Source organism: Mizuhopecten yessoensis, unplaced genomic scaffold, assembly GCF_002113885.1.
Source record: "Mizuhopecten yessoensis strain PY_sf001 unplaced genomic scaffold, ASM211388v2 scaffold11177, whole genome shotgun sequence".
Lineage (NCBI taxonomy): Eukaryota > Metazoa > Mollusca > Bivalvia > Pectinida > Pectinidae > Mizuhopecten > Mizuhopecten yessoensis.
Genome location: NW_018408918.1, coordinates 1,166,135 through 1,192,183, shown reverse-complemented (window position 1 = coordinate 1,192,183; position 26,049 = coordinate 1,166,135). Strand labels below are relative to the sequence as shown.

Genomic DNA, 26,049 nt, shown 5'->3' with positions numbered 1-26,049 from the left:
ATCCTATCGCTTTATGTTTAAGCTTCAGCGAAGTTGAGTGCCAATTTGTTTGTCATTTGTCCCGTGCAGGTGCTTACCCTTTCACTGTATAAAAGAGCGACTTACGAAAAACAACCTGGTCATAGTATTTGATCGGGTAATACTTTGAAATCATTGTCCTATTCTCTTCAAAAGGCACACATTCCTGCATTTATCTAGTATGGAATATATGGATTTAAACAAACTGATCAAATTTGCTACGCCAGTAAGAGACAGAAACCACAAACACACTTGATTGTTGACGCACGGCTTTACTGGGCCCCAAACCGGAAAACGAAGACACACACTAATCATATGACCTAGAACCCGGTATCGGGCAGTAGATCCGGAAACATAATACACGGTAGTGGCGCTAGGTTATATACAGCAAAACGTGGCAGGACTTTCTGTCTTAAGGGTATTCCAAAATACCTTATACGAGTATGCTTAACTTCTCTCACAAACAGCTGCATACACTTTACTTGGTACAGTAAATGTGATTGACTAATTCCCTCGTAGAATTTATCTTCTTGAATTTAACCATTCGATTCAGGTATGTTTTCGTTTACGCTAACATTCCCTGAATAATTAAGACACACAAAGTAACCAGATCTATCAGATTTTGGTTATGACATATAAATATTTAAACAGAAAATGTTAAATATAAACGTACATCTATTCCTGCTTTTATTTTAGTTTTAAAATGGTTTTTGTTATATATGTTTTGGGGTGACACATTTCGAGAAATAGTAGTGTAAATGAAAATATACTCACACTACAGAACACCTTTCTTGCCATTTCGTGGTCGAAAAATCCAAGTATCACCCTCACATCATCAGCCTATAAATAAATTATTTGTTTGGTAATCGGAATAAAACGTATGATATATTAATAGGGAGAAATAACACTAGGAATTAACAACACATACATTTAAGCATGTGTTACACATATTACACATACATGCATTAAAGCATGTGTGCGTAATATGTGTAAGAACCATATATATCAGAGCAGCAAATATGTTTTTTATGAAACATTACAATGCATCATTGTCTCTCAATCTCGTACGCGAATGATGAAGCTGTCCAGGGAAAGAAAGGGATGTCAGAATTATCGTCACAGTGGGATAAGATTGATGTGACGTAACGTAATCGGGATTGCGAAAACTACAACAACATTTTGTGGTTTTTGAGCTGATTCTGTTGATTGGAATGATAGAAACATATTCTATCATGCCCATGGGTGTAGGATAGGAAAATTACACTCTCGGGATTTTCAAATTGATGAGAAACTCTCGGTAAGCCTCGGGCTTTACCCAATTTTAAAAACACCTTCGGTGAAATTTCCCATTCCTTCATCCATGGGCATACAAGTGTGTTATAATCTTAAAAAACCACCTTTGATAGTTAGATAATGCTAACATATTATATAATAATAAATAATAATAATAATATACAACATTTATATAGCGCCCTATATAATTTGGAAAATTACTCTAAAGCGCTTTACAACATATGGATAATAGTAATGGTTATAATTGTGAAAACAAAAAACAAAGGCTTACAATCACTTTTATTCATTTAAGCAAACAATGTGCACATGATTGAACAAATAAAAGGGTGGTATTTACATAACGTCTTTGCAAAGATTCTAAAATGCAGACGTGAAGAGGTGAGTTTTGATGTCCCTCTTGAGCTTGGCCAGGGTATTGGACTTTCTAATTGCAGATGGTAATCTATTCCACAACGTAGCCGAAACCCTTCCAAAGCATCTGTTTCCGTAAATCACAGTACGAGATTTTGGGACACACAACAAAGATTCTGACTCCGACCGCAGTGATCGTGACGGCTGTTACAGGGTAACAAGCTCCTGTATGTACTGAGGAGCTGTTCCATTCACTGCCTTGTATGTGTACACCAGAATTTTGTACTGCGGCCTGTATCGTACAGGTAACCAGTGCAACGAATAGAGACAGGTGTGATGTGCTCTCTCTTTCGAGTACGAGTAAATAGCCGTGCTGCAGTGTTCTGGATCCTCTGCAGACGACTAGTTAGTTTGTCAGATATACCACAGAGCAGGGCGTTACCATAATCCAACCGAGAGGTAACAAGTGAATGCACCAAAATCTTGCATGCATCTGCAGTTAAAAACTGCCGAATACAGCCGATGTTCCTGATATGGTAGTAACAGGATTTGGCAATAGCGTTCACTTGTTTCTCCATGTTCAGTGAACTATCAAAGTATACCCCTAGGTTTTAAACAGCTGGAACAGTCTCAATGTTCTGGCACCGACCTTGAGCTGGAGAGCCATTGTTTGCTGACACTTTGGGGAAAAGACGATTAGGTCCGTCTTTTCCTGATTAAGCTTAAGCATGTTGGCATTCATCCAGATACTGATATCTGTCAGACAAGCTTCCAGACATTCTGAGACGGTTTTCCAACTGTCCTGTGGTTTGATGACCATGTAAATTTGTGTGTCATCGGCATAGCAATGATAGCGAAGGCTATGGCGACGACAAATCTCTCCAATCGGTTTGGGGTACATACACTATTTTCTTGGTCCTAACACCGACCCTTGAGGAACCCCGAAATCTAGTACTTTGTCATGTGAGGTGGAAGATCCGATGGCAACACACTGTCGTCGTTCACTCAGGTAAGACTGTATCCAGCATAGTGCGGTATCAGTCACTCAATAAGACTATTCCAGACGTTTATAAAGTATGCCATGGTCGATGACGTCAAATGCAGCAGACAAGTCCAGCATGACAAGCACAGCTCTGCACTTGTTATCCAATATATATATATATGTTTAACTCATAATTTTCCAACATGTCTTGCATGCCTGATAATGGCGTATGTATAGTAATCGTGATGTCCTGTGAATTATAATACTTTTCAAAGATTTCCATTTCCAGTTATATCTTCCTCTCTTCTATTGAACTTATTATATGAATGTACTACAACTGAACAAAATAACGATATTATTTCTCAAAGAATATCTTTCTGCTATTCTTTTATTTAAAATTTCACATTTCGCAAAAACAATAAATGAAAAATACGATTTAGAAAATAATTAAAAAAAATCCATCAAAATAAATGATTAAATAATTAATTAAACAACTGAATAATAAAAAAAAAGAAAAGTTCAAATAAAATAAGTAAATGAATAAATTAAGCAAAAACTATTTTTTCGCACAAAAAAACAACTCTATTTACAGAGTGCGTTTGTCGACAGATACATCAGGACTTGGGTGATACATTACATCTTTGTTGATTCAGACCTTTAAATGGGCAACAGCCGTGTCTGGCTCGGCTAGGAAACTCTCTACTTTCACCGCATCAATTCCAGCGTCATCCAGTAACTCGATTAAGCGAGAGTGTGCCTGGAATAAAACGGTAATTCATTTACTTAACACAATTATTCAGTCATTTTTCGTTTGAAATATCAGCGCTGATGGGGCCTGTGACCATTATAGAACGATAAATCGTTATGCGTTCCCGACTAAGAACTACATGTACTACCTTTCACAGAGCCGTCGCTAAAATGACAACTGGTGTTGTACGAAGGCACAGAGCCCAAACACGTTTCTACATTATACAGGCATTGCACTGTTTTTCATCTATCTTCATACACAACATTTATTTTATCTTGCGGCATGTTTAGGGAGTAAGGACCTGTTGGAATTATTTCCCAGTAATATTACGATTGTTTTGATAAAACAGTTATCATGATTGGTAGTGCTTCGAATAAGTTAGTTTGATCTGAGGATCTGTTCCCCCTGGCGGAGCCGAAATATTTTTTTCTGAAAAGAGAAATTATAATAATTACATTTCTTGGATAACATGTGCGTCTAACGTGCTGTAGTAAATGAGCAAATGTTTCCAGGTCAGAAAAATATCGAACAACCCTCCATCATAAGAGAGCGCTTTGCAGCTATTATATCTGCAATCTGATTAAAATCATCTGTAACATGGCTCCGCCTGAACATCTGAATGTGCCGCGGTCAGGGTCACGTTCAAGTGACATTTGGATGAACCAATCAGAAGCGCGCTGGTAAAGTTTGCCAGCGAATAGGAATATCATGGTTGATAAATAAATAACGAGGGGTATCGAACAGATTAGTTTTCCAAAACATAAAAAATGCGGGAACTGACGTTTCTACGACGCCAGGGAAAACGTACCCATTGGGTAATAATTGCGTAGGCGACACCGCCATACAGTGTTTCTTCTCTAATAAAGCTTCGAATGTCTTTTTCTGTTCGGGTTTCAGATGATCAATCTCAAATAACTTCAGAACTTTCGCATCATTCTCATCAATGTCCGCAATATTTGTTACAACACTGAGCGCCCTTTTTGAAAGAGGGTCTCTGGTCAAAATTTAATGAGTATTTATTAATATAAAGGTCACCTGAACGTGACCCTGACCGCGGCACACTCAGATGTTCAGGCATAGTACTAAGTTAACGAAGCCATGTAACATATGATTTTAATCAGATTGTTATATCCGTTATACATTGCATATATTCATGCCAGTTTTGTCTTTGAAATGTAGAGTTTTGGATCTTGGAATAAGTGATACATATGTATAAATGCAAATGCTGTGTAATAATATTCAAATGATATCAGAATGATAAATAATATGTGTACAGTCTGTCAGTTCAATAGTCACGTTTGAAGCATTGATACATGTAACAATCACTTAGCTTCATAACATGAGTTGCAATGGGCAGCAAGTTTCTCAAGTTTGTCTAAATCAATGTAATAACCAAAACGGCGGCATTCACAACATCAGATAGCTTTAGTTGATAAATAATATTGATGTTGAACGGAAAAAGGAGGGAAATAAAAACCCTTCACAATATTAATTTTAAATATTTATAAAAGTACTAGTTAATATCTAATTACATAACGAGTAAGATGTGTGTATCATGAACCGTGCCACTACTCAAAAACAATAACTGTGGCTTTCACGGTTTCGGCAAAACTCGGTAACATGAAAATTATTGTAACAACATGTTTTATATCTATATTTCCCGAAGTTTAAAGATCCAACTTAAGACATTGCTAGAGACGAATTCGCAAGATAGCGTAGGCAGTAGTTCCGGAACGTGGTTTTATTGAAACATATCAAAAGTGTCAATTAGTACACTGGCTTACTACAATAACTATGATTTATACGTAAAACTTAGCAACAGTAACAATAGTGGGAAGATGAAAAAAGGTAACGATTGGCGCAAACAGCGTCATAAAACCGGTATCTAACGAATCGTCACAGTTAAAGTCTAGTAACTATACTAGCTGATTTCATATACAAATGAAAATGTAGAAGTAACCTGCTATTCCGTCTTTGCGTATTGCAGAGTTATCTTCTTTTGTGAGCAGGTATTGATTGTTACGTCATTTGTTTGTGAGAGTCACGTCATCAAATTTTGAGAAAACGACGTAATTTCTCACACAAACAAATGACGTGACAATCAATACCTGCTCACAAGAGAAGATAACTCTACAATACGCAAAGACGGAATAGATGAGGTCAGACAATTTATTAAAGAAATGACTGAGTAAAAACTTCAAATAGACTAAATGGAATGAATCTAATATTATTAGGATGTTTGATACTCTTATACCTCTTGTAATCGGTGCAATTTCAGTATGTACATATGTCCTAAATCTTGGGTAACTTGCCTTTTTTCTGAATTGGACGATGGACATGGTAGCTGAGTTGGTTAGCACGACAATATAACAATATGATATCAAGGGTCCGAATCCTGTTCTAGCTCGCTGATTTTTTCACCGTCAGAACACTGTTGCTGATGATATTATGCTATAGAAGTTATTATTATTATGCAAGAAAAGTCGTATAAAAGATATCTTTGTTATATTAAGTATTTGTATGAAGTGAACTGTTTGGTCGATGCGGAAAAAGTTTTTTTTCTTAAGAGAGACGATTATTTAATAGGGGTACTCGCAGATTTTACTGAAGCAAAAAATGAAAGCAATCATATTATTACAATACAAGATTTTATTTGGGATCAAAATAAATGTAAGCTTACGATTCCGTATCTGTCCGAACCAGTAGAGGGATCCTGAAAAATTGTTCCCACTCGGGTCCAGTTGAAGTGTCGGAGAATGGCGATCATAGCCGGATTAAAGTCGGTATCACTCGGAACTGTCCGGAAAAAGTTACTGTAGGTCGATCGATCCGAGAGCTTTGGATCTGTATCGGCGTATGACAACTGTTATGAAAGAAAAATAGAGGAAATTGGACAATTTATAAATTGCTGATGACAGATTATTTTACATTTTCAATTAACAACACCAAAGCGGGCTCCTCAGCCAGGACTCCTCTAGACAAGTATCCGTATGGATGATGAATGTGTTGGGTTTTGTAAAGGCTCGTGCTTAATTCGATATTCATAAAAAAGTCATTTGTATCTCTATGCGATATCGAAAATCCAATCAATGAGAGGAAATATTCCTCATGGGATTTTCAAGCACTCTTCAGTGGAGCGGCAACAAAGACATAACATTAATTGCAGTGCTGCAAGGTTGTATGGTACCGGGATATGTCGCTACTAATATAGAGATCAATATTTATATTTGTTCGCTTTATGAACATATACACATACACGGGCTAATCATAATCGAACTCAACAAAAAGTCGATTTCTTCATCGTCTGAAACGAATACAGAACACCTTCTGTTGCGGACATAATAATCTTGTTTCGATCTATAAATGCCTTTTCATTTTGTCTCAATATTATATATTCAATGATCCCTGACCCACTGCTGTCTAAGTTTTCGTATATGCAGTATTCCCTTTAAATTCGTTTTTGATATTACTATGATAAAGTTGAGCCAGGGCACTCATGTTGACCAAGTTGCTCATTAGGTTAGAGCTATAACATAACAATCTGAGGTCTAGAGTTCGAATCCCGGTCTAGCCACGCTTAAGTTTTATATCAAGAACATTGTTGTTGGTTACACTTTGTATGATTCATCTGATTTGTTTTGTTTAAAAAAAAGTCCAACAACGTGTTGTTTCCCGTCAGAAATGATTTATCAAAGCTATAGAAATGTCGCAGGAAACAGTTTCCAATGTGTAGTTAGAGGCTTTGGCAGTGGGACGGGGATCGATCGTTAAGAGAAGTTAATGAGGAAACCATGAAATTAATATAAGTATTACAATAAATATATCAAGTGTGAGGATTATTACGGTACAACCCGATCAAATCGTTTAAAACGAATCAACATCTATCTGCTCTGCTCTAAATAGAAAACAAAGACATGAAATGCCAAATCGATACTAGGCCTGCTGCAAAGGTGGACATTTTACATAAGTGTCACGACACTTGTTTTTGTTTCCTTTCCTGTTCTTTAAAACATGTACTTCGATGTATTGTCAAACAAAATTTGAATAAAACAAAGTTTAAACCAAAGGTGGACATTTTCGCTGGTTGAATTGTTCGTGCTGTGACTCTTCAAACTAATCACAGTGAGGCAATGTTTGTTTTGGCAATCGTTCTGATATCAATAATATCTTTGTCTATAGATTTGCGCGTGGATATGTTTGCGTAAATTTTCATAACGCTATTTCACCTTTCGAAAATGTTCGACGTTCTACATGGTAGCAATTCATTCTTTTTTTTCCTTGCATGACTTTAGCTTTGATAAATCATTGTTGAAAGGGAAAAGTACATAAAATAATAAAATAATATATAGATAAAAGAAATCAACAAGAGTATTCTAAGTGTACATTACAATGGTACCAGACCAGGATTCGAACCATGGACCTCAGATCATTATACTGTCGCTCTAACCACTGAGATACGTGATCAATGGAAGTACCACGGCGCTACAGTTGTATTCGAAACACATTTAAGGTTAAGTTTCTGTGGATACGAAAAGATTAGGTGGAATTCCCTAGTGTTTTGCCTGCAACAGGATGGGTCCTTGACATTATATACGACTGTTCTTTATGTACCTGCCACATATTCCACCATTTAGATATCTGCGCCATGGGTCCAGTGACGTTAGAGCAAGCGTCACCAAACAGCATGATTTTTGTAGTGTTCTCGGCCATCATGTCAAAGAAAATCTTTGTCGCTTTGGCCATATCACACTGTAATAGAAAAATATAATACTTCAAAAAATTAATTACTATATTTATATCAGGTTTGACATTGCAATAGTGAAAACCAATATAAAAATGTTGTTATCTTAGTCGGGTTATATATACAGGATTTTTCTTGTTTTTGCAAAATCGTATTGCAAGATATATCGGTAACATATAAAACATTTATCAATTATGGAACTTTGTTGAGGTGAACATGTGGTTATATGGACAAGAGAAAATGATATTAACCGAGATAAAGTCGAGGTCAATATCATTTTCTTTCGTCTTGGTTGAGAACACTTTCTGGGTTCATATAACCACATATTCACCGCAATAAACGTTTTTAGTTGAAATATTCGATACTATATCATGTTGAAATCATTAAACAAGATGTAACGTATGAAATGATACGGAGGAAAGTACTGCATTTGACAGACAACATTGTGACGTAATAATTGGAATAAGGTAATAAAGTGAACAGTGATTTGTTGTTTCTAAAAATAATAACACCGAATCAATATCAGATATCACATACCACTACGTGATTATCATCCAACCAATGACACCGCAGGGAAAATATATGTCATCTGATATATGTCCCTATGGCCATATAGGATTACAGCAGAGAGGTGAAACACCAAATATGTTTGTCATTTTTGACGTGTAACATTGCTACAGAGAATTGTTACACATAAACGCTTTGTCATAATGGCCAAGTAACATTTTATCATGGTCATGTTTGACAGAAGATCTTGATGATGGTCGTTGTCGCCTTGACCATGTAACGTTTCAACAGAGAAATAATGTGAAATATCTTAATTACATTGGTAATGTATCATTGCAACAGACCCATCAAATATATGTCGTCTTAGAAAAATAACACTGCAACCAATAAGTTTAAATAAGAAGAAATTATTTGTCGTTTTGACAATTTTATATTTTAACAAAGAAGTGGACCACAGAAGACCGTAGTCACTTTTCCATATAGCATTAACACAGACATTTTTACATATGAACTGTATATACTATAGAAGTGAAAATTTGCTTGGTCAGAAACGGTTGTGATTTCAACGTTGTGAGGTTTTGCTAAGGAATCCACGCGCGAAGAATTATTAATAGATTATAGCTATTATACAGAATGCAGATAAAATGAACATATATATTTCAGAAAAAGCTATCAGTTTAATGGGTAACAACGCGAACATTTCCACAAAGCGATCAGTTTAATGGGTAACAACGCGAACATTTCGAAAAAGCGATCAGTTTAATGGATGACATCGCAAACATTTCGAAAAGGTGATCAGTTTAATGGGTAACAACGCGAACATTTCGACTCGCTAAAATTTCAAGTTTTTTTTAAAATATGTCGTCTTAGTCAAGGAACATTGCAATTGCGAAATGTATTACGCATGCTATGTGTTGTTGAGTGTTATATGTTGAAAACAATACGAAAAATTATAATAATCTGGTTGTTACAACAAAAAACACATTCAGCATGGCTTCTTTTATCAATTTTTCTCATCTTCGTATTGTGTACACCACTATAATTCGCCCATGACATTAAATATTTCGCAATTTTTATTTCTGTCAGTTTACGACATAAAGAATTAACAGATACTATTAACAGTATAGGTGGATAGAACAGATAGTTAGAAGGACAGAAGTAATAATGAAGTTACAATAACTGCACGTCAAGATGACTAGACCTTCGATATAAGCATTGTTGCAGACGAACATGATGACATTTCTTGTCAAAACAAAAAGCGCCATTGGTGTTGCTGAGCTAGAAATTAAAAACCCATTCGCAGAATACTTGTCGGGCTACAATGATGCAATTTACTGCAGATACAAGCGACGGCTTCATAATTATAGTTTCCATATCTCCTGGCAAATCACAGAGCGACACAAGCTGTTTGCATTGCCTTGGAATACTGTTATAAAAACTCAATACCGTTCGAAAACATGAAATAAGACGAGGTATCATCTAGTACGACAATGAAAGTGTACCCTTGTGAGTATTAAAAAGGTTTCGTGTAGACGGTACGACCCAACAGGTGCGATGTGAGTACTGTAATATCATAATGGTCTTTATACAGGTTCTGTGAGAGTACTAATTTTTGTAGTTTTTTTTAATTTCGTGAGAAATCTTCTTTCACGAATTCACTTGTCCACGAAATAATTACATGTTTCACATGAAGTAATTGTTCGTTTCAGAGGTATTCCTAATTTACGAATGTATGTACCGACGAATTTGTGTTTTGTCGGGAACCCTCGAAATTTGGGCCTCATGAAAAAATACCTGTATTTCACAGTATGTCGTATGTGTGGGTGCCCCATAGCTGTGATATGAGAACAAATGAAATGTTATTTTAACAATTCTTTAACTTGCATCCTTTAAAAAAGATATAAAATTCAAAAGTGTGTCAAAAAATGTGTCAATAATTTGACCCATTGCTAAATGATAATTAAAAAAAACCCACATATAAACTTATGAGATCTAAGAAAAAAACAGAATCAAGGGTTTTGTGTTTGTATTGTGATATGTTTCATCATGAGACCTGGAAACACGAAACAGCTGTTAGGGGCAGTGTACTTTTTTATAAGTTTACGTCACATGTGTTTATCTTAAGTTCGGCACCCTTTTAACTTTGGTCACAATCCAGAAGCCGACAGTTTAGTGTATGTTTCCTTATCGGACAACACTGCAGACTTGTGTACGTATTGCTTCCATTTGGTGAGGGATTTCAGGTCAATACTCGGGGAAAGATATCGCTCTATTTATAGCTTAAATTTCAAGAAAGGTTGTGAGGCTAAATGCGTTGATCTTCAATGAAAAATGTTAGGAGTTATTGATGCAGCTCAGACGTAGGCTTGGGGATATGTGTGTTGATTTATCGGTTTTAACAACGTAACAGGAAATGTTGTTTTCCTCTGCAGATACATGCACAGGCTTCCTGTCAATAAATGTAACATTAACCATTTGAATAAAATGCATCAACAGAATGACACTGATCGAATGCTGGATACAGCGTGGTAATTTACCTTCCTAACTCGACTGCAAGCAAACGACTACATCGTTATACGAATTCAAGTCATGACTCTATGCACTGAAGACTTGGAGTATTTAATGTTTGAGCTGCTAGTTAAGGAATGATTTTTATTTTTTCAACATTTATGGACATATTGAATGTTAGCGATTCATGTAAAATATGTCCAAAAACCCATTGTTGTTATGACCTCATAAATGTTGAAAAAATAAATATCATTCCTTATATTTACATTGACGAATCCTTTCAGTGGATCGATATAACAACGAATAAAACAAATAAACAGGGTTTGTTCCTGCTTATACACGGGTGCAACGCAGTGGCGAGAACAGTGTTTTTTCGCGGGGAAATGTGACACTATCGTGAGAGATCTTAGCAACCGTCAACAACAATAACACAACAAAATGTAGTTCCATATTCAATGTTTATTTGTAGCACAGGACACGTGAATACGTGGATATTTCACAAAGCACAGTTCAATAATATTTTAAGATGTAAGAATTAAGCATCTAGGTCGGTCGTTCCGAGTGAGTAGTTTTTGTAGTGTATTACTACGCAGTGTGATCAGGTTACTATCAGTTCCCACGTGCTGAGATTCTATGAACACCTGTGTTATGCATTTATGAATGTAATTTTTGTCAATGGGTCTAAGCATACAGAATGTAAATATTATATTATATAATAATTTAAGTGGGTTAGGGTTGAAAACACAGTAACATTTACTGAACAAGTAATAGGCTTATGTACTTGTATTCTTTATTTATTTACTTAATTTTGTTACCGTGGTACAATACAAAAATTGAAATGGGAATTTTTAGTTTTATTCCACAATGAACATTAAATAAAACACCTTTTCATTCTATCCCAATACATATTTGCAAACAAACCCAATAGGAATGTGAATTATTGTCTTTTTTATCGCCACTAACTTTTGAGCTATTATGTTATCATTGAAATCTGCCATCATTGTACAGAACGTGTAGAACATTCTGAGACGTATTCGGTGGGAATTACATAAAACTGTTTCATGTCAGTACGTAAATATGACAAACGGAATTTGAAGCAAAAAAACCCCACCTGGATCCGCCACTGTTATAGATAGGAGACACAGTAGTCTAGTGGTAGGACGCCGGCCTCGTGACCGAAGGGTTACGGGTTCGAGTCAAGGCACGGCACTGTGTTGTATCTTTGAGAAAGATACTTTACTCCGCTTGTGTCAGTCTACTCAGCTGTAAATGAGTACGTGGTTGGGCATTGTCAGAAGTGTTGTTTGCTAGCTGTGAGCGCCGAAATGCCTGCACCGGCTGTGTGCTCCCCAGGGAGTTGAGAAATATATTGTCTGGTTGCAAGGGCCATATAATCACGGATAATACATTTTGAACCGCTTTGAGACGGCCTACTAACTAGGTTGTGATAAAGCGGTATATAAGAACCTCGATTTATTTTTTATAATTATTGGATAAATAGAATAGAATACCTATATAAATATTACAAATATCGTCCAAGTAAAAAAAATTACACAGCGATCAGTTAAAAGGTTCACAACGCGAACATTTCAACCTGCGAAAATGTCCACTTTATAAAACATTTACAACAAGGTCAATGATGAACCGAAGAGTCTGGGCTGTTGAGGACTTAAAATTATTTGTAAATGATGCATGTCAGATATGAATTTCGACCGGCGGTTTTCCTCACAATATTTATATTCTAGTCAGAGAGACTGTGATTTGTGGCACAACATATCTTTCTTCAAATAGGCCGATGAATAAAACGATATTCGTTGTGTTTAAAATAATTCCATCCGATAACAAACTGATTATATGATATCTTATTTAAGATGATAATGCATGATATCAAGGACGGTAATTGTATTTTCATAAAATAAAAATGAAATGCAGATAATAATTATTTATGAACAGATTTCGCACGCGTTTATGGTTCTCTGTAGAGTCTGTTATTATATAGGTATCGGAGGGTATGACAATTCTACCAGAGGGAGTAAAATTTGGGTCAGAGCCGTGACCTGTCAAGGACCTTAGATCAAGTTCTACAAAGGAAGGGAAAAGTTGTATATCCCCCATTTCTACGTAATAATTGACTTTTTTTTCTGTCTCACTTTTTATTCGGGTATTCCGTAAAATGTGGAAAATGACTTTGCAAATGCAACAAATAATAGAGCATACTTGCTAGATAATGAAGCAGTAGGCTAAAACTTAATGTTTAATGGTTTTAATTTTCGTGAGGCGATGTCAATTGCTGAATACGATTAGGTAAGTACATGTTCAAACACTGATCAAATTTACGTTTTATGATGACGTCACTTATCACATAATAATGACGTCATGTTTAAAACAATCCATCGATATGGTACTGAACATTTGGAATTCAACCGATCTGTTTCATACGGGTCCTAGTCTGGATTTAGAAAAAAAAGTGATCTTTAAATGGAGATCATCGGATACAAGTGACCCTTTCGCTGCAACTCAATCAGAAAACGCAATTTAAGGAACAGTTTTTGACTTATAGATAGTGTATCAAGATTCGGAACATGATATATTTGACGGCACAAATACTTAAGTGATATATTCCTTACTATAAAATCAATATCAATATTTCGGAACTGAAAGAGAAATAAATTTCGTTGTTTTTTATACAGTGTGTATATATATAATCTCTGATAAATAATAATGAATGTCAGAATAATCGTATTGGCTACACAAAACCATTATACCTGAGATGGTTATGTTTAAGTTGAATTTAAGAAATTTCAACCTCCAAAGACAAAATAACAAGAATCACGTAGACAGCATGAACCGAACCAAAATTGGCCAAGTGGTTAAGGCGTCTGACATTCTGCTACCACTAGCCCTCCACCACTGGGTCGCGGGTTCAAGGCCTACATGCACGTGGGGCAGTCGCCTGGTTCTCGCCGCAGGTCGGTGGTTTTTCTCCGGGAACTCCGACTTTCCTCCACCACGAAAACCTGGCAAGTCCTTAAATGACCATAGCTGTTAATAGGACGTAAACACAAACAAACCAAACCAAACCAAATCTGCGAGGGTACACATGAATCGCCTTTTACCATAATATCAGTTGAAAACGAGGTGACTATACTCTTCTCGAACCTGCAGGGGCTTTTCATCATGGTAGACACTGGTAAGTATTTTTTACCATGTAAAGTTGTTCTGACTTTCATGTAAAAGTCGACAGCGTACAGGACATTGCTCAAACCATGAAATTCTTTTCTATATGGCTTCCTTCATGAGTGTGATTTCAAAGCATATCCCATTTTAAAAGATTTATACAATTTACCAATGTTATGTTAACAAATCACATCAAAGCATATCCCATTTTAAGAGATTTATACAATTTACAAATGTTACGTTAACAAATCACATCAAAGCATATCCCATTTTAAGAGATTTATACAATTTACAAATGTTACGTTAACAAATCACATCAAAGCATATCCCATTTTAAAAGATTTATACAATTTTCAAATGTTATGTTAACAAATCACATAAAAGCATATCCCATTTTAAAAGATTTATACAATTTTCAAATGTTATGTTAACAAATCACATCAAAGCATATCCCATTTTAAAAGATTTAATACAATTTACAAATGTTATGTTAACAAATCACCCCCACCCCCTACACCTCCCCTACACCCCTCTACACCCCCCACCCCTACACACACACACACTTCTCTTCAGTACACACAAATAATGTTAAACTTAAATATATCATTATATTTAGGTCGCTCTAAACAACTTGAGAGAATTGACCCTAAATCGCTCAAAATGTCCTTTCTATATTCCAACATAAGGACATATTGAGGACAAACATGCTAATTCGGGCCGGATACTGTCAGACAGGGCCGATCGTAAAGTAGAACACTACGCTTAAAACATAGCGATGATGTCACAAGTGTCCAATAAGTTGCATGAACTGTCCAATAAGTTACCCATCTGTCTTACAAGTTCTCAACGTATTGGACAGTTGTGACATCACATCCTAGGGAAGAGATGGGCGGAGCTAAATTGGAGTAACTTAGCGTTATAGGTAAAAAAACCAAAAAAAAACCCACATGAAATTTTAGTATAATATTAAATCAATGTAATATATAGAATACCAGTGGTGAATTATCCTTAGAATCCAACACATTCAACAGCTAGAGTACTGTACACACCGGCAGTGTATATATTCAACAGCTAGTGTACTGTACACACCGGCAGTGTACACATTCAACAGCTAGATTACTGTACACGCCGGTAGTGTATATATTCAACAGCTAGAGTACTGTACACACCGGTAGTGTATATATCCAACAGCTAGAGTACCGTACACACCGGCAGTGTATATATTCAACAGCTAGAGTCTTGTACACACCGGCAGTGTACACATTCAACAGCTAGATTACTGTACACACCGGTAGTGTATATATTCAACAGCTAGCATACTGTACACACCGGCAGTGTATATATTCAACAGCTAGAGTACTGTACACACCGGCAGTGTATATATTCAACAGCTAGTGTACTGTACACACCGGCAGTGTACACATTCAACAGCTAGAGTACTGTACACACCGACAGTGTATATATTCAACAGCTAGAGTACTGTTCACACTGGCCGTGTATAAATTCAACAGCTAGAATACTGTACACACCGGCAGTGTACACATTCAACAGCTACAGTACTGCACACACCGGCAGTGACACATTCAACAGCTAGAGCACTGTACACACCGGCAGTGACACATTCAACAGCTAGAGTACTGTACACACCGGCAGTATATATATTCAACAGCTAGAGTACTGTACACACCGGCAGTGTATTTATACTTCTTGTGCAATTTTCTCTTTTTCGGAAAGGTCTGAAAAAATGTTGCTTAATCGTAAATTTGACCTCTTATTTTCTTCATCCTTTTCCAAAATGTCACTCAGGACACCGTCAAACAAAACTTGTCTCTCAAATGTCTACAAATTTTGACTTAGTCCGACAACGGGTTCACCTTTTTACTGTCCAATAAGTTAAATGGGTAAGTGAACACCAGTATAAAGAATCTGTTAGCTGAATCAGCATCAGAGGCACTCAGAGGGGACTATGTTTTAAGTTAGATATATGCCTCAAACTGTCCAATAAGTGAGAGAAAAAAACCAGGTCTCGGCCCTAACGGGCCTCGACACCTGTCCTGTCTCTCACTTATTGGACAGTTTTCGGTTTATATCCATAACTTAAAGGTAGGTGATTACATGGAATGATAAAGGAAGTTTTGACTGCAAATTGGTTTAAAATCGTCTAGACTAAAAGGCGGTTCTGAAACAGTGGGATGTAAACTAGAATTCATTAAGAGTGCTATCACTGTTTTCGTATGTCATTATACAGTATTTCATTCATATAATTTAATTTGTCAAAGCTTGTCAGATGGCGCATCACCTTCACCAAAACGACTCGGGTTCGATTCCCCGATCGGTAATAAGAAAGTGTTGGATCGTTTGCTCGACCACGTGGGTTCCCCCCTGGTTTCCTCCCACATTAAGACCCCTTGTGCGCTGTAATTCGGGCTAACAAAAGTCATTTACACAGTGTATGCGTCGATAGAACTAGCTTTTGCAATTATTGTAACATAAACGAAGTTAATTTAATAGCTCATCTGCAAAAATGTTATAAATTTGTACATTCATCAGTTAATAAGACACTTGCCTTAGTGGTTCTTGCAGATTAACACATTTTAGGTAGTGACAAACTCCTCGTAGTGCACATTTAATACCGGTAAAACGAAAATTCACGCAACTTTTGTACTTTGAGTTCTGTTTCGTACAGGTAACTAGGGTATTGAGTACAACACTAATGTAATAACCGAGCTGCTGTGTACTGAACACTCGCTGAAGACAGCTTGTCATGGTTTCAGAGATAGCATACAGGAGGGCTTTGCCACAGTCTAGGCGAGAAGTCTCTTTGGAGTACGACAGAGTGCCAGTTACAACTGAAATTTCTGATTTTGTAATAAGAAGCTTTTGTAATTACATTAAACTGTTCTTTCCTGATCAACAAACTGTAACAGTACACGTTTTTGTTATTTATTCATGGAACCTTTTGCTAGAAATCCTGTCCTCATGTTTGTCTCGAATACATAATGTTAAACTTGCATAATAACCATGCATGTTTTGAAAATGACATCTTCCAATCTTGCTTAGCTTTGTAATACTGTATATTATTTTAGTTCTTCCCTTTCCGTACTCTGCTATTTATCACATTCATAGGTATAGCAAATCATTACAAATACGTATTGTATAGCTCAGTTTCTAAGATCTTAAACCAATATCAGGACGATAATGTAGGCATAACTTCATTTGATGTTCTGCTTTTCCTTGTTTCAATTTTTGTACACTTCGATTTTTGGATGCACACACACACTTTGACTTGAGAAAATATCGAGAAGTAACCTTTGTTTGAAATATTTCAAAATATACCAAGTTAAAACTTTTAAAAAACACATATGTAAATCTGAATTCGCAGTTGCATATCGTCTGAGCTCGATTGGTATTCGTACCAGGTTTGTTTTTATAGTGTTAACATACCATGTATGGCTGCAGGAAATGCTGTTTTCATGCAAAATGAACCAACTTGAAATAGTTATTAGTTATCTTATATAACAAAAGCACCACAAGGAATTTCAACTTGTGTTTTTTATTTAACAGAATTAAATGTGGCGTGTATGCTGCATCTCACAACAAATCAAAGACATTCAAAAGTGAACTCGATTTTCTCATTTATTGCATAATTATGTAACTGAACATTCAGCTTTTATGTTTCATTGCTTCCGTTCAAGATCCTTATTACAAAGATCACCATGCGTGTGTATAGAAAGTAGGACTAACGTACACAAGATTGTCTCTCCATATCCAGCTAATATGTTTTTTTCAAAGTCCTGAAGGATCTCCGTACCACTACCGACATTTGTAACTAAGTATTGGACGCTATTTTGCCGACATGACTACGGCTACGATCCATCAATTCTGAAAGGAAACCATACCTTGCGGGACTTTTTATGAGAAATGAAAAAAGTGAAATAAACTAAATATAGTCAACAATAGTGTTCTGAGCGTTTACAAAATAAACACCGTAGGACTAGGCCCGGAACCACCATTAACTTCAGATTGCTAAACTATCGCTCTAACCGATTGAGCTACTTGGTCGACGGAGATTTCCTCGCTCAATTGTTGTACAGTTTTATCCAAACGGAAGTTAAGGGGCAGCTACTGCATATTGGAAAATCCAGTGCAGTGGTACAGGGATCCTTAATATAAAACTGAACTCTACAGGAAGCTGTGAATAAGGTTGAGATATTGAGACGTTAACATTATAATTACAGACCACAGAAGCAGTGTCGTTTCTGTTCAGCTAAATGGCAGCTTCCATTGAAAATCATTATTTTTAATTAGGTCCTTCGAAAATTGATATGACAGAAGTATTATAGAAATTATTTGTATGGCTATTAACCTATATCCTGTATTACAGTTACCAAACCTATATTAGTGAGGAATCTTGTCTACCTATATCACGGTGTGACGAAGAAGACATAAACGACTACTAACTCATTGCATGATAGTTACATTTAAAAGCATTACTTAAATAATATTGATAATGATAATAGTCTTATGTATACTTGATGACAAAGTTGAGTCAACGACTCGTCTTACAACTGGTCCAGTAGTTATAAAATATACAATAATTTACAAAACATAATTTCAAAGTAACATTACTGATAAATTAATGACTATTTACACAATTATAAAATTCAGGCCCTATATTCTTGAAACTGTATTCATGCTTCAGCATGATTTTTTGTGCTTTCTTGTAACTTGTTAAAATCATGTAACACAGGCAAAATCAAGTGTAAACATTGAAAACAGTATTCGCCTGCTTTTGGTCGTTTCGATATTCTTCCAAAAACATTGACAAAAAATAGAATGTTTACGAATGTTATAAATGGAACAAGAATTTTGGCTTGAGCACAGAATCAGAGCTTGAGGGTGAGAACGGTTTCATGAATACGGGCCCTGTACTTATCGTTTCTTAGTAAAAAGACGTGACGTTAGAAATAGCTGTTGGCGTAAAAAGCTTTGTATTTGTCTCAAGATATGCAAAGCTATTTTGGTCATTTGTTTAAGATAAGAAATACATACACTCTTTCGTGTGGATAGGAAAAATCCATTATCGTGAGGAAATAATAGCCAAGAAGAATAGCAAATCGTGACGTATCACGTGCCATGTATTCCCCACGTGACTTCCTGGTAAAGGGGAAATCAAACATACGACGTTACGCTATTAGTTATGATCCTGTATCTTTAACATGTTAATCGGTATCCAAAAAATCGGATACTAATCTTGGAGATATGTTGAAGGAAATCCTCCGATCCGTAATTAATCTCCGACCCAAAAGTTGAGCTTTTGGAGACGACAACATGTCTATCGCCTGGCAATTATGGAGCGCGAGAATTCAAGTCGATTTACTACACATCCATCACGCTACACGAGTCGCAGGAGCGGGGTCGGATGTGAACAAATGATGGCTCCAGGTCGATATCCTAATGGCATGGTTAGATCGGCGATAAACTTATATGGCCACCAAAACCATCTGTAGAAAATCCACACTGATGAGACAGTCGGAATACATACCGACGATCTAGCGTTCCTCGCTAGTTTCTATTCATATAAAGAATAAATAAATAAAATTGTTCTGCACTGGTTCTGTTCCCTTCTGCTTCAGTTGGATTGCTGTGTGTTTCTACGTAATACACGTGCACACTAAACAAAGAATCTGTCAGATTTATCAATGTTTGGGGCGGAAATTAAGTGAACGGAAACATACACGAGTAACATTATACTCTCCGGATTCTCTCACAGTTGAGGTTGTCATATCGTTATGTTTTGTACAATGACAGGAGCTGTCAGACGCATCAGTGTTTGGTCGCGGAAATAAAGAGGATGGACACAAACACGAGCAGCATTAGTCTATCTGGATATTCTCACAGTTGGTGTTAACATATCGTTGCTTGGAATGTTATGATTTATGTATTAACATTATTGTCGTTAGAAGTACAATATTCTGTGACTTCAATGCCATACTATTTACAAGGAATATCAGGAACAAAAAGCTGAATCAGATGGCTAATGTCCAATCTTTCTAGCATAAGAACATCCCGCCTGTTTGGAAAATATATTTGAATTATCCTGTTGTTTGGTCGCAAGCGCAGATGTGCATCGCGTCATATGTCTTATTCACCGTTATCACTAGTCTCAAAACACTGAAGATTGTTTATCTTATATCGATTATTTTTCGTGGGTATCAAATTTTCGCTTTTATTTGTGATTTGATGAAAATGTGAAAAATAGACCGCAAACTTTTCACACATATCGAAATATTCCACGCACGTACGTGATAGAATTAGCAAGCAGACAAAAACGTAAAAATTGAAACACAGTTATTTCATTTTGAACGTATTCCCGAAAATTTGCAACACATGTGAATATCCTGATTTACTTTATTTAAAACCTTATGGTCGATCATATGAGATTACAGGTTAAAATATCTAAAATGAAATTACATGAATACTTAAGTATACACACTATATACTGAGAAGGGGTCAGCACCGATCACTGCCTTATCCTTCTGTCTGTTGTTGAGATATGTTAAGATTCAGTTCGATTTTTAAAACTTTTTTTGTGCAATTTTGTTCAAGAATTGAATGTTAAACAAAGTGTGTTGTGGTACTATTGCGCACCTTGCTATTGTTTATGAAGCAACAGAAACCGTACCGTGGCATGCTTTATTTGTCAAGTTTTTGTTTGTTTTTGTTCGTTTGAGGTTTAACGTCTTCACAACAGCCAGGGTCATACAATGACGTGTGCCTAGGGAGACACAACAGTCAGAGTCATACGAGGACGTGTGCCTAGGGAGACACAACAGTCAGGGTCATACGAGGACGTGTGCTTAGGGAGACACAACAGCCAGGGTCATACAAGGACGTGTACCTAGGGCGACACAACAGCCAGGGTCATACGAGGACGTGTGCCTAGGGAGACACAACAGTCAGGGTCATACGAGGACGTGTGCTTAGGGAGACGCAACAGCCAGGGTCATACGAGGACGTACGTGTACCTACATTGTAGGGAGACACAACAGTCTGGGTCATACAAGGACGTGTACCTAGGAAGACAGCGCTGTTAAGAAAAAGAAGACAGGAAATACAGCAAACGAAAAGGATCTCAAGTGTTTCAATGGGACAGCAGATCAATTTTGTCTCTGGCATGTCCCCTTGGTAGAAGACACAGAAGAAAACCTTGATTCTGCAGGTGGCCCCACATAAGTCGCCTCTACGATTATGCAGTGGGATGCAGCAGGCCTATTCCTTCCCCGAACCTGCACGAGTTACTTATGTTAGGAATAGCAAGACATGTTATAGGACCACGACACCACTTGAACAATAATTCATTGCTTAAACAACTACAGCCCGACACTTGACGTTGTCGACAGTGCATATGTGAGTGTGATATGCAAATTTGTTGATCAGCAAGCTTCCTGCGATGTCATCAACATTACCTAATGACAGGGTTTCCGATCGATGCAGAAATCAAGGCAGTCTATTCGATTGAATGAACTTCAAGCCAAACATGTTTTATTACAGGAAATCTGCATTCCACGATAAAAATACAATAACAAATGTTATGTTAAAAATGAAATGATGGCCATTTATCATTTGTTTAACTTTGGAGTATGAGTGCAAGTATTTCTACAAATTGTTTCCCAATATTTTTAAAAATGAAAATAAACTTATCCATATGCGCATATACGTTAGTAATAGTTTCACGTTAAAAAGCAAAATAATATTAAAATATCTAACGTGTACCCTGTAACAAGAACACTAGGAAACTCATAGAATTCATAAATCTAGTAAAATTTGGTTCGTTCTCAAATTGGTTCGTTAATTGAAAGTTGAAGTAACACGGAATCCTTTTAAAACGTATATATCAATGTCACTACCATATTCCAGGAACTCGAGAACATGCCATAATGACCGTTTTATGCGACTAAACCACGCACAAGATCGATTTCTACATACTGAAATGGATACCGTCAAAAAATACTCTAGGGCAACAGGAATTGTCAGAATACCAAGCTACAATCTCTGTATAGGGATGACATGAAGTCAGCGCAGTCTCTTGTAAGCTAAGGTTTAGCATGACCTTAATGTCAGGTTAGAATGGTCTGGCGGAACCACACCGAACAAACTTGGTCCCAAGTTGTCAATATCTTCCAACAACAAGACTAGATCTTTGTTGTACATGTCTGGCTTACGGCCGTCATCACAATAAAGAGAAATGAAACATTCTGTAAAGGCGTAAAAAGAGACGGCCAAATCTATAGGAAATGTCGCCGCTTTTAGATCTGGCTTTAATTGCTGATGCACGACAAAGAAAGGCATTGCTCCTTAGTCAACTACCTTGTTGCAGTACCGTGTAGGTACAACGTGCATCATATCGTTCATAGCGTGCACACGTCGTGTCTTCTCTCCTGCATAATGCACAGACGTGTGAATTTGTTATGAAGACTATTAACGGAAACGACAAAAAGGGCATTAACCATCTTGTTGCTGTACCGTGTAGGACTACGTGCATGATCTCGATCATAGTGTGCAAACGTCGTGTATCTGCGTATTCACCGCATAGGCTCATCGGCATAATGCACAGACGTGTGATTTTTTTTCAAAGATTAACGGAAACGACAAAGAAAGGCATTGCTCCTTAATCAACCATCTTGTTGCTGTACCGTGTAGGTACACCGTGCATGATCTCGTGCATAACGTGCAAACTTCGTGTATCTTGAATGCACCACATCTGCTCTCAACGTGCATGATCTCGATCATAGTGTGCAAACTTCGTGTATCTTGAATGCACCACATCTGCTCTCCTGCATAATGTATAATGTGTGAATTGTATACAAAGATTACCAGTACATTACCATTCAATAGATGCTTTAAAATGTAAATGATTCAGTGTATACTAAAGGATTGTTAATGTAAGTCGCAGACGTATTTCATAAGGATCATACATGTATCATGTAGGGACATTTCCCGTACTGTGTAGAGATCGCACTGTTATCGTGTAGGAATCTTGTTTGCATCGTGCAATGAGTGAAATTCTAGCGTGTATTAGCTGTTCTCGAATTGTGTAGAGATTGTACTTGTATCGTGTACGAATCGTACTTTTATCGCGTATAGGTCGTGATTGTATCATTTAGCGTATTCATGAAACCGTTCTCATGCTCAAACACGGATTTAGTGCTCAATGCCAATTTCCTGTTCCAGTTATGATTCAATAATAAAATCTTATTTTGTCATGATTTGGGAAAACATTTGAAGAGACTTAAAGCCGAGTTACAAGACACTTGAAAATTAGATAATGAGAGAAGATAAACATGATCTCCACTCATCACGAGTTTAGGGACCTTTTTTTCCCGCCCATGATATAGTTTTGACGTCACAATTGAAAATGAAAACTTGAAGCATTATTATGTGACGTCATAATTAAAGCATTGACAGATGAAATTACATTTAAGGTCTTACTCACTGGCGAGTAACCCAAATGTGTATCAACTCCTTGCAAAGTTTATCAAATGAGCCGGGAGTGGAGAAACATATATTGGTTGTGAGAAAACAGTATTTATTCAATTCCAGAACGAATTAAGTATGCATGGAATTCTTCACTCTTCACAGAAATTGAAAACTAAAGCCAAATTTAGGCCAGACTGATATGATATTAATTTTTTCGTGACCAGAGACAATGAAATTGACCAATAAAGATAAATAAAAGTCTGTAGACACAAAAGAATTGGACTTAAAAACCAGATTTATTTTTCTTTATTTTTGTGTTGTTTGAACTTACCTCGGTATCTTTTGACGTCATCCGAAGGACGTAATCCTTAAGAATAGTCGTGTCATTATTGACCATATCGAGTGCTAGCTGTACAGCCGGACGCACACCACGTCCAATAGCTCCGGCCGGAATATCACGAGAAGTCGGAAACAAACCAGCAATTACAATTTCATTTTGAGCTAAACTCTCAGAATAAATCGATGTCGTCAAAATTCCACTTAGAACAAAGTGTATAAACATGATTAACACTTTGTATATATTATCCAATGTACCCTAGATTTTATGCTGCAGGCAAATACAATTGTTTTCGTCAGATTTTGTTTTATAAGATTGTTGTAAAGTCAAAAAGCTATCCTTCAAACGCCCTTGTAAATCCTTCACTGCTTCACCGAATACTGCAGTATTTCATGTAGACTGACGTCGTGCACTCGACAGTTACGTCACTCCCGGCTGCTAACAAGACACTTTAATGGCTAAAAAACGTTCAAGGGCATTCTTCACAGAATCAAAAGCTTTGTAATGGAAAAGGCAGACTTGATCGGTCCTATTTTTAAGATCAGGCAGATCTCCGTGCGGTAGACACCACTATGCCGTGCTGTGTGACGCGATGCAAATGCCGAGCGCAGTTTCGTACTGCTAATGATTAACACTAAAGGATCACGATCACATGTTGTCACTTGTATTCCAAATGGAATCGAGAAGTTTCCTGAAAGATTGTTTTAAGTTATTGCAAATCTGTTGATTTATCAAAAGATGCACTTCAAGAATCACATACTCGCGATGTTGTCTGCTCTCCTTGAGGTACTGACGGGAGCAATTACAGATGGTCAAATTGCGCTGCACTGCAAATAATTCCTGAAAAGAAAGAAACATTTAAAAGTAGCGCATCGATCAGCTAAAAGTCATTGTCTGTATTGTCAGCAATTAAAATGTTATCAATATGGCACAGCAGTAGTAATGAACCTTGCTATTATTAATATATTAAAATCTTCATGAAGAATAGAATATTGTTACATTTTTACAACGTCACAAAATGAACCTTGCTGTAATTAATATATTAAAATCTTCGTGAAGAATAGAAAATCGCTTCGTTTGTACAACGTCACAAATGGCTACAATTTGTTCTAAAATGTATTACAGTAGTACTTAAATACAAATTTGTTCAACACCTATTGACTAACATGTTATTTCTTTTTATAGAAACGACACAAATTATCTTCTGACTTTTAGCATCGTTTATCTCTATCTTGATTCATGTTTTCAAAATGTGTCATTTTATATACAAAAATTATCGGGAGAACGAGTAGTTATTTTGACAATGTTGTGACAGTATAGAGTCCGTTAATCTCGTGCGTTATCCGTCAAATCTCTCACCGGATCCATCACATATGAATAGAGAGAAGACAGATTCCACTTAGCGCTGAAGACCCGTGTCCAACAGATCTATTAACGGATCGTAAGTATCATCAGTGTTTACCGTATAGAACGCCTCAACGAAACTTCCCATCAATGTGCGTCACTGGCTTACACTGCTAGCAGTCGCTGACAATAAATCCAAAAAACTGTCAGAGAAATAAATTACCAAGATGCGTCGAGCTATTTTCCTAACACTGCGGCTGTTGTGTGGACTTCCACTATATAGCGAAAGCCTTCTGATCGGAGTGAAGCCTCTCGCTAAATGTCCTATGTACAAGTCGTCACTTTGTGTCGGTGCAACAAATCACAGAGATATCCGGACGAGCTTTGCTCCTGATGTTAGTGGCGTTGTATTGTCCCGGCTCTTGTACAATGTATTCATACCGATGTGTAACACTCGTGCGTGTAATATCTAAACGAGGCACCACGGGCAATACGTCAACAATCACAGCAATGCAACATCATTGCTAATAACTTTTTTATCAAACCGCATCCCTCTGGAATCA

The 26,049-nt window shown here is 36.8% G+C and overlaps 1 protein-coding gene across 1 annotated transcript in view; it reads right to left on the bottom strand.

Moving 5' to 3' along the window:
- LOC110440255 (gamma-aminobutyric acid type B receptor subunit 2-like) overlaps positions 1-24,809 on the bottom strand; it is a 52,356-nt gene extending 27,547 nt beyond the window's left edge. The window contains exons 1-5 of the mRNA XM_021483205.1: positions 24,137-24,809; positions 8,004-8,141; positions 6,073-6,255; positions 3,300-3,401; positions 793-858 (exon numbers count right to left, since the gene is read on the bottom strand). Of these exons, the coding sequence (XP_021338880.1) occupies positions 793-858; positions 3,300-3,401; positions 6,073-6,255; positions 8,004-8,141; positions 24,137-24,367 (720 nt within the window). The 5' untranslated portion in view covers positions 24,368-24,809. The remainder of the gene's footprint in view (positions 1-792; positions 859-3,299; positions 3,402-6,072; positions 6,256-8,003; positions 8,142-24,136) is intronic.
- Positions 24,810-26,049: the final 1,240 nt, after the last annotated feature.